General features: G+C 33.6%; 2 protein-coding genes across 2 annotated transcripts in view; one reads left to right on the forward strand and one right to left on the reverse strand.

The window, feature by feature from the left end:
- LOC18037843 (UPF0261 protein SACE_5696) overlaps positions 1-5,400 on the reverse strand; it is a 10,772-nt gene extending 5,372 nt beyond the window's left edge. Inside the window, exons 1-2 of the mRNA XM_024180626.1 lie at positions 5,096-5,400; positions 4,674-4,974 (exon numbers count right to left, since the gene is read on the reverse strand). Coding sequence (XP_024036394.1) covers positions 4,674-4,974; positions 5,096-5,180 — 386 coding nt within the window. The 5' untranslated portion in view covers positions 5,181-5,400. The remainder of the gene's footprint in view (positions 1-4,673; positions 4,975-5,095) is intronic.
- A 1,529-nt stretch (positions 5,401-6,929) lies between these two features.
- On the forward strand, positions 6,930-9,234 carry LOC112096739 (salicylate carboxymethyltransferase). The gene is made up of 4 exons (XM_024180373.1): positions 6,930-7,067; positions 7,480-7,893; positions 7,992-8,246; positions 8,482-9,234. The coding sequence occupies exons 1-4, from the start codon at positions 6,993-6,995 to the stop codon at positions 8,848-8,850; spliced, it is 1,113 nt and encodes a 370-aa protein (XP_024036141.1). The 5' UTR covers positions 6,930-6,992; the 3' UTR covers positions 8,851-9,234.
- The last annotated feature ends 331 nt before the right edge of the window (positions 9,235-9,565 follow it).

Below are 9,565 nucleotides of genomic sequence, written 5' to 3' on the forward strand. Positions count from 1 at the left end.
GGAAGGGTAAAATTGAGCTTTTTTGAATTTTTCGTTACATATTAACTGAGTTTTAATGGAATGGTGGGAAAATGCTAACAGTTTAAACGTTTGATAGTAAATTGATGGTTTTACCAAACCGTGGTACTGACATGATGTGTCAGAACACATTTGGTGGGAAAATAATAATATCCCTAAATTTAAATATTTAATCTTTCTATTAATTTAATTCAATGGATAAATAACTAATTACTTAATAATTAATAGATAATGTTCAAGTTCATGAATATAATTTTATTTTTTATAATTTGATAAATATTTTCTAAATCACCAATAAAATTAAAAATTAAATATACAAATTAATTTATATGTATAAATAACAAATATTAAAATGCATATATTTTTAAAAGGAAACACAAAAGTTTCGATAGACTATACATATTTTTTTATTATTTAATCTTTAAAAAATACGATTATCATATTTGATAATTAATAAAATTTAATTTTTTAAATAATTAAAATTCAAATATTATTCTAGATAATTTTTTATTTTGTAAACTATTGATTGGCGGTATATTTTTACACTACCGTTGATGCTGTAATTTTTATATTAGCATCCTTCTATCATGCTGGTCTAAAACGAGTAGTTTACATGTTTACGTGATCTTTTAACTAAAACTAAAAAGAGTACTGCTAAATATCAAGAAGAACGAGAAAAAAATAAAAGAAACTACAATTTAAATTACTGTTTTGTCTCCTCTCTCTCTCTTTTCTCATCACATGCTTCATTTTCTCGCCTTTCTCTTATTCTTCTTGATACTAAGCATTTTCCAACTAGAAATATACGCAGCATTTAGAAAAGCAGCAGTTGCCTCAGGATCATTAAACGACATCTAAAGCTAATACACTTTTGTGGCAGCAAACAAGGATCTTATTTAGATGGTGACTCATTCAGATTGTCTGCTGTGAAAGCAGCAAATATATTTTTGTTCTTTTCCCAGCAAACATAGACCCTCGGGTCGTGGCCCTGGTGAGTGTTGACTTTAATGGCCGCCTCAAAAATAATAATGATGTGGAACTGGAACCTCTCATATCGTAAGCAGATTTACAATTTTGACAAGCGTGACACTCTTCGCACCTGTTTAATATTCGTATAACTTGCAAAATCTTATTTTTGGAATCACCGTTCTATTATAAGAAGAAATTATGTTAATATAATATACCCATTTCATTAATTACATCAACTTTATAGTCGATTAGCTCGTACAGAAATCTTTGCATCTTTGTCATTACCATACGGATCTTCACTTCTATTTGTTCCAACACAAATCCATTATATTACACTACTACTATATAATATAAGTTTATTCTCATATTTAAAATTTTCAACATACGCATCTACTTATTTATACATTTCAATAGCTAAATTTATTTATTTATTTTTTAATCTTGGCTAAGGCATCCATAACTTGACTAACTTTTAAGTTCAACCTGGAGATCGCCTGCTTCATCCAATACAAGATTCTTGCAACAGAGACACAGACACGAAAGTGAATTCAAGACATTGTACAAGAATATACTAAATTACTGATTTAAAATAAAAGAAGTGAGAGAGAGCAAATCACCTATGACTCCTTCCTCATTTCGAAGAACCCTCTCCGCAACTTGGTGTACGTCCAACTCTGCCAGATTGTTAACATCACAAACAACTTGTAAGTTGCCATAAATTCCAATCTCCTTGTTTTGGATTATGTCGGAGCCTTGATTGTTGTCGTCCATTGAACTCCGTCTCCTCCTCCACAGGTAGGCTATATCCGATTTTTGCAACATCTCCTCTGTCTGGCGAGGCACATAAGGATATATATTTCTGAAGAATCATCGTTGTGCTCCCCTTGCATGCAACTTAGTGGGTTCCATAGAGCTTCGGCGACGAAATTTGTAGAGGCACTTGGAATAATACTAGCTTCAGGTGTGCGTCCGATTTTCTGCTGTATACCATTTTCTCCACACGATAAATATGGAGAATCCTTGTTTGTTTCGTCCTGCAATAAGAAATTAAAACTAAAATACATAAATAAAATTTGTGCCGATTATTCTTTCTACCTAAAAAAAAAAAAAAAAAAAACTTAATTTAGTTCTCCTTGTGAACTACGGAGTCCCTGCAGTTGATATGGTACTAACGAAGTAGGATTTTAACTCAAACATCCAAATATTCCAATTGATTACGACCATTTTTTTTTTTTATAATAACCATGAAATTGAGAAAACTAAATTATCCCAACTAAGATCACGAAGAGAAGTTGAAACCCGGCCGTCTCTCCTTCATATCACGCCATAATGGTGATAACAAGATGGCAAATATTGATATTCTTCACCTGTTACTATGTCATCTCGCTGTAATTAAAAGGGAGAAAAGTGGTAATGCATTAAACAACTATTTTTAAACTAGTTGTAACAAAGGGTAACAGTAATATATATATTTTTTTACTAAGATTTCTAACAGCAATCTTTTTATATTTAATTAGCTTTTGTTTATCAGCAGAAAGATGTTCCTTGGGTTTTAAATAAATATTCAGAAACCCAATTAACTATGATCATATTTTTGGATAAAATAAGTGGTAAAGGAGTAGAATAATCGTCATCCACAAGAAAATATACCTCTCCCGTGATATATATAGCGCATGAGAATGCTATATGATAGCCGGCCAAATAATTGAAAATGAGAAAGTACTATTGATTCGATGATCCCTATAGGTCAAAAAAACCCCGAGAGGCAAGCTAGAGTCATTAACTCACTGCAAAGTCATTGTAGAAGTTGTTTCTAAAAGAGGGATTTCGGTACCCAGGCTAGCTGGAGAATTTGATAAATTTTCAAGCCCAGCCATTGTGGAACTGCATTTTCTCTGATGGAAACTCCATACTCATTTCTTTCTCATAATTTTCTCGAAATCTAGGGATCTGTCGTTCATCATGGCGAATAGTTTACGTGACTTGCCAAGAACAGTCTTGAAGAAGCTCAGAAAGATAAGCAGCTCTTTATAACAGTGCGTTTCAGATAAGCAGCTCCAGGTGGAAACCAATCTACATTAAGCTGGAAAAATAAAAATCATTCAAGAATATTATTATTTGATCACCTAATATTTTCTAACATATCATTTTACCACTAAAATATATTTCACTATCATACCGAACGTATTACATTCTGTGCCTCCCACTAAGCTTTGCATCTTATTGCTTTAAAAATTAAAATTGATATGACGTAAAAGTGATTATTTGTGACTACTTTTAATAATTTGATTTAGTTGGCAGATAATTCACGTCCTGAACGTATACAATGGTCGACGGATTGTGACCATCCAATATATAATGACATTTTTTAAAAAATTGTTTGTGAGTCTACTTTTAAAAAAAAAAAAAAAAAAAAACTACTCATAATATACCACTAATGGAGACTAAATCACTTCCTTTAAAATTGAGGAAGAGAGGTGAGAAGTACCGAAAAGTGGAGGCTCTCAAATGATATAAGGAAGCTTGCTTTTTTTAGTAAGATTCGTTTCAAAATTTTATGTTAAAATTTTATTACAAATGATAAAATATTCATAAACTATATAGTGAGGTAATATAATTAATCTAATTAAAATTTATGAAAATTTTTCACTATTTGACAATAATACTTCATACCATATTACTTTAGATGATTTTTTTTTTTGTGTGGAAATCTATCATTTCTTTCTTTAACTATGTTTGTAATTTATTTTTTATTTTTTAAATTCTTGAAAGTTCATCAAAAAGATAATATGAAGGTCCCAAAACTTGTGTCGCGGCTAATCTATATTTGTCTTGTTGGGTTAATAATTTAGGTTGGTTATTAATATTGAACATGAAGTGATAATTGTACATCAATTGAAATTCAAACTAATTTATTAAATTTTACAAAATATGAATTAGTGAATATAGCACGTTAAAATATGTGAATGAGAATCACAACGCAAAAATTAACAATCGTATCAACCGAAAAGCTTGCAATTATAATTATAACGTAATACAGTAAAATAAAATAAAATAATGTTTCAATTTTTTGTTGCATCACTTTCAATTTTATCCATGCGAGTTGCTTGTCTACAGTGCTCTACCTAGGACAAAGGAGCCAACAAAAGCTCGCCTTCTGATGTTTTTTTTTTTTTTTTTGGGATAATTTGACTTCCGAATAGTTGTAATGTAAAATCATAAGAATATGAGGACAAACACTGCAGAGACAAAGCCTGCAATTTTCTTTTGTGTTATGTACAAATGATCTTTTCGTGGTCTCTTGAACTTTTAAAAAAAAATTATAACTTATTTTTTAGTAATAATATATGAGTATAATATTTGTTTTATTAGTCACTCGTTATCATTTAAATTTTTTTACTCAATATGAGATTAAATCATAAGAGAATTCTAATCTTATAAAAAAAATTCTTTGTCAAATGAATAGAAAGGAGATAAAATTAAAAAAACAGTTACCTAACCAAAATACACATAAACTGTGTGTATTAATTACATTCGTGCGTTGATGATGTACGTTACTTTTGAGAAAAAAAGTCAAGTGAAATGTATTTAAATATCTCAAAATCACTATGAAGGTAGCGATTTCGAGAAATTAAGTTCATGCATCAAGCCCAATATTTTGGGTAGTAATGCAAGGAAGGAATCACATAATTGAGCAAGATGCCGTAGGTTCATGGTATTGATCCACGTGGACGACAGTCATTCGGTCACAGAGAGGGCAGGTGTGGGGATTGTGGATTTGGGCCTTCTGTTCAGACTTTTTTTCGGGCTTCTTCCCTTCGGGCATCTTCTGAGCATCTTGCTTGGGCGGAGCAGAAGGCGGCCCAATACTCACTACCTCCACAAATTTACGTACTTTTCTTGTGCGAACTATTATTTCATATGCGTCTGCATCTCCTGTTACTGTCAGCGTCCCCTTCGCTGCATCAATTTCAATTTTATCCACACCTCTTACCAAGATTCTACATAAGGAAGCTGAATGTAATCCGATAATTAAAAGGGTAATTATATTGATCGATGAAGGGATGGGAGCATGTATATAGATATAGAGATCTAGTTACTTGCGTGCCTTGGATGGAGGAGACTGCTCTGAGCAGCTGCTTCTTGCATTTCTGACATGAAATGTCAACCTTTAAGACAGTCCTTTGTACCATGGATGCCGAAGATACTACGTAATACTCCAGCTTCAGCCTTCAATGAATAATGATGATCGATCAAAGGCATAACCAAATTAAGCTTGAATTTGTCACTACATATGTATAAAGGAGAGAGAGAGAGAGAGAGATCATCGGGCTGTTCAACCTCCTATGCTGGCCAGATAGATCTTCTAGCGTTTGTCTTTTGTGCGATTTTCTTGAATAATTTTACTAACCATACCGATTATTGATTAATTAAATTGGTGGCATTGAATCTTACAGAGCATCTGTGTTTGATATATCATTTGATTTTATGTAAATATGTTGTATTTTGCCGACCAGGCCTTTACACCAACAGGCGTCATGTGTTGCAATATCATTTGACGGTGCAACAATGGTGGGTCATTGGGTTATACACCAATCCTAGGTCGGCAAAGAAACCATTAATTGATGAAGACAGCTGCATATATATGTGGTTGTCATTTTTAATGACATACATAGAAGAACGTTTCAACCATAAAAATTTTTATTTGATTAAGATGAGGATTAAATTAAAATACTGGCAAAACATATATATTTCAATTTAGTCTTTAGCTTTGTATAAGCGTAATGTTCAAACCTTGCGCAGCTACAACTGATTGGGAGCTTGGGACACAGATTAAAGCTGCTGCCGACAGTTCTACTCGACTCGACATAACTAAAAGCTAACTCCTGTGGTTAAAATATCCAGCATGCATGGTGTAGCGTGAACCATGAGTCTGCTTCAATAATTTCTAAGCTGAAATTGAAATTATCGATGACCTCATAAAATACTTCCATCATATATAGCAAATTGTTCACAAAAATTGACTCGCATTATCTCTTATTGGTCGTGAATCATGAGTGATACTATGTGTACATATACAGTAAGATCTCTCTATAATAATATTCTATATAAGAATAATCTTCATATACACACACGGAGATTATTAAGTCCTGTGAAATCTATTAAAATAATTTCTATAAATTTATAAACCCATTTTTATATTTTGTTATTATATAATTTAGTACTTAATAATTCATTTTTTTTTATTCAAATCCGCCGCCGTTTGAGTGGTTTGCAAATGCAGCATGTAGCTAAATACATACTCAATGAATGGAAGGGCAGAATCAAAGTAGGTTGTTTCGCGTACGCAAATTCAAATAAATAATTGAGATCGTGGAAACCGAGGTCAAACCGAAAAGTTGAAGTCTTTGCTAAATGTACGGTCGTTAAACAATAATGTAGGACTCCGCGAATTGAGTGCCCACCGGCCAAACACGTGGAAACCATTATGGTTAGAACCAACCTCCCAGTTCCCACAATCCCACGACACTATTAACTCGTGAAACACGGGGACGTAATAAAATGAGAGAAATTTCATAATTTTCTAGTTTGTTTATTACACATCACCGTGTGACCGAGATTCGACTCAAAACCATGTCAAAAAACTATTGATCATATAAATAATAATAATAATAATAATAATAGAGCTACGACATGGTATGAACAGATTGATTGTATATATTATTACTTTGTCTGTTGTTGCTCTATCATTATTGTAATTATGTATATCCCACCAGATAAATGCGTCACATTGTAATACGTCTTACATTCTTACGTAATGTGCCCCGGCCCTAGCTAGGTCACACGTTACGACATCCAAATGACGACGAACAAGCACAGTTGTTGTTATCCCGAATGGCCAGCTCTCGGTGTCTTGCCTATAAATACAAGAAGGTGCCATTCAACGAAATCAACAAAAATAAGATCAAACGAGTGAGCGAGAAACAGAGAATACTGTGCGAGAGATGGAGGTGGTCCAAGTGCTTCACATGAATGGAGGAGTAGGAAATGCAAGTTATGCCAGTAATTCACTGGTTCAGGTAATTGATTCATTCATTAGTTAACTAGTTTCATGCATTTTTCTCTATTTTATTTTTGTATCTGTTGCTTCATCATGTACGTTAGTTATAATTTTATAATCTATTGGTGGAAATAATACCAATAACATTACGACACCTGGATCTATCTGGGAATATCTATTTTAAATTTTAGCGTATCAACATAATTTTCATGCCCAGTTAGTTATGACAGGAATTTACAAATATCTTAATGCTACAATAGCAATAGATCGATACATTTACGTCTTTTCTTAGCAAAAAGCTTTTGCAAGAGCATGCACATAAACTAAAAGTGTTCGTAAGTAATCACTAGATGAGAATGACTTAATTAAGGTGAAGGGACATCAACATGCATCAAGCAACCGATTGAATAATTGGTTTCATGTTTGTACAGAAAAAAGTCATATCCATTGCAAAGCCAATCACAGAGGAAGCCATGACCAAACTCTTCTGCAGCACGTTCCCAACAAAGGTAGCAATTGCCGACTTGGGCTGTTCTTCAGGACCAAACACTTTGCTTGTGGCATCTGAACTTATCAAAGTAGTGAACAAGATCTGCGATAAGTTGGGCAGTCAATTACCAGAATTTCAAGTGTTCCTGAACGATCTTCCGGGGAATGACTTTAACACCATATTCAGGTCTTTAGCAAGCTTCCAAAAGATACTGAGAAAGCAATTAGGGTCGGCCTCTGGGGCAGCTGGGCAGTGCTTCTTCACTGGGGTCCCTGGTTCTTTCTATGGCAGGCTTTTCCCTCGCAATAGTGTGCATCTTTTCCACTCTTCTTATAGTCTCCAATGGCTATCTCAAGTAATCACTTTTGTATTTAATAATAATAACAACAATAATATCACTCCATGTTGATTACCATAAATTAAGTAAAATAATTCCAATTTTTCAATATATAGGTTCCAGATGGACTGGAGAGCAATAAAGGGAACATTTTCATGGCCAGTACAAGTCCGCCATGCGTGCTTACGGCATATTACGAGCAATTTCAAAGAGATTTTTCATTGTTTCTCAAGTGTCGCTCAGAGGAATTGGTGGCAGAAGGGCGCATGGTTTTAACATTTCTAGGAAGAAAAAGCCAAGATCCCTCAAGCAAAGAGTGCTGCTACATTTGGGAGCTCTTGGCCACGGCTCTCAACAATATGGTCTCCGAGGTAACGAAATCCTTTCTGCTGTTAATTGTGTTCAATCAATTAAATTACAAGCTAAAAGATCTTTAATATATGCCATTGCACCACTTGAACACAGAGATCTAGAGCTTCATATAGCCGGGATATATCACATATATATATGTGTATGTATATGTATATGGAATCCCAGATTGTTGTACCAATCTAAGAGGTTTACCATACCAGCCAAGCTAGCTAACCTCCTGAGATGAATATGCAGGGACTCATAGAAGAAGAGAAAGTGAATTGTTTCAACATTCCGCAGTATACACCATCACCAGCTGAAATAAAATCGGAGGTTATAAAGGAAGGATCCTTCACCATTGATCACCTTGAGGTTTCTGAAGTTAACTGGAACGCTTATCAGAATGGTTTTAAGTTTAACGAGGCCGTTGATGCATTTAATGATGGAGGATACAACGTTGCGAATTGCATGAGAGCTGTGGCCGAGCCCTTGCTTGTTAGTCAGTTTGGTGAATCAATCATTGATGAGCTGTTTAAAAGGTACAGGGAAATTGTTGCCGATCGCATGTCTAAGGAAAAGACTAAGTTTATCAACGTGACAGTTTCCTTGACGAAAATTGGATGATCACTAAGATAAGACAATTATTAAGAAATAAAACTTGAGAGGCATGTTAGCCTTTCCAATAATTTATCCCAAGAAGATGCGTCCTCATTGATGTGCTTCAATATTGTGGATGGGAAAATGGGGTATTAAAAAATGTTCAACATCACCGTCCACTTAATAAATGTTACATCACTCATTTGAGGTGCACATTTCAGGATAATATTTAGAATGTTTAATTATCATAGTTAATTCTATCACTCGTTGGTTTGAATATGTCAGTAAATTTTGGTATCAACAAGTGTCGGCATTAATACTGTATTCTCTTCGAATGAAAGAATTAGTATGTGGCCCTTTGGTTTGTGTGTACCAAAATAAAAGCTATGTACTGTTATTTGAATTATTGCCTTCAGGCTTCAATTTTTGGGTCACCTAACTTTTTAATGATGTCTTGAAACTTTATTTGGTGGTAATTTCTATCTTACAATTAATGTAAGATACATCTCCTCACATGAACAATTCATGTGAGGAGATGTATCTTACATTAATTTTAAGATAGGAGATCCTTATTTGATATGAATCATTATCAAGAGTTATTTTAAATGTGTTGGCCTGTATGACATTCAACAATAAATTAGATAAGCCAGCTCTTAAAAAAATTTGGCAAGTTATCTTGATTGTTGTCTTTTAGCAAGTTGATCAAAACCGTATCAAGTCTCAAGAATGTGAATTGAACTTT

This window comes from Citrus clementina, unplaced genomic scaffold (genome assembly GCF_000493195.1).
Source record: "Citrus clementina cultivar Clemenules unplaced genomic scaffold, Citrus_clementina_v1.0 scaffold_7, whole genome shotgun sequence".
In the NCBI taxonomy this organism is placed as follows: Eukaryota; Viridiplantae; Streptophyta; class Magnoliopsida; order Sapindales; family Rutaceae; genus Citrus; species Citrus x clementina.

Coding starts and splice junctions, on each gene's coding strand:
- LOC112096739 (XM_024180373.1), top strand. CDS start 6,993: ATGGAGGTGGTCCAAGTGCTTCACATGAATGGAGGAGTAGGAAATGCA. Junction 7,068..7,479: donor CCAGTAATTCACTGGTTCAG/GTAATTGATTCA, acceptor ATGTTTGTACAG/AAAAAAGTCATATCCATTGC. Junction 8,247..8,481: donor TCAACAATATGGTCTCCGAG/GTAACGAAATCC, acceptor ATGAATATGCAG/GGACTCATAGAAGAAGAGAA.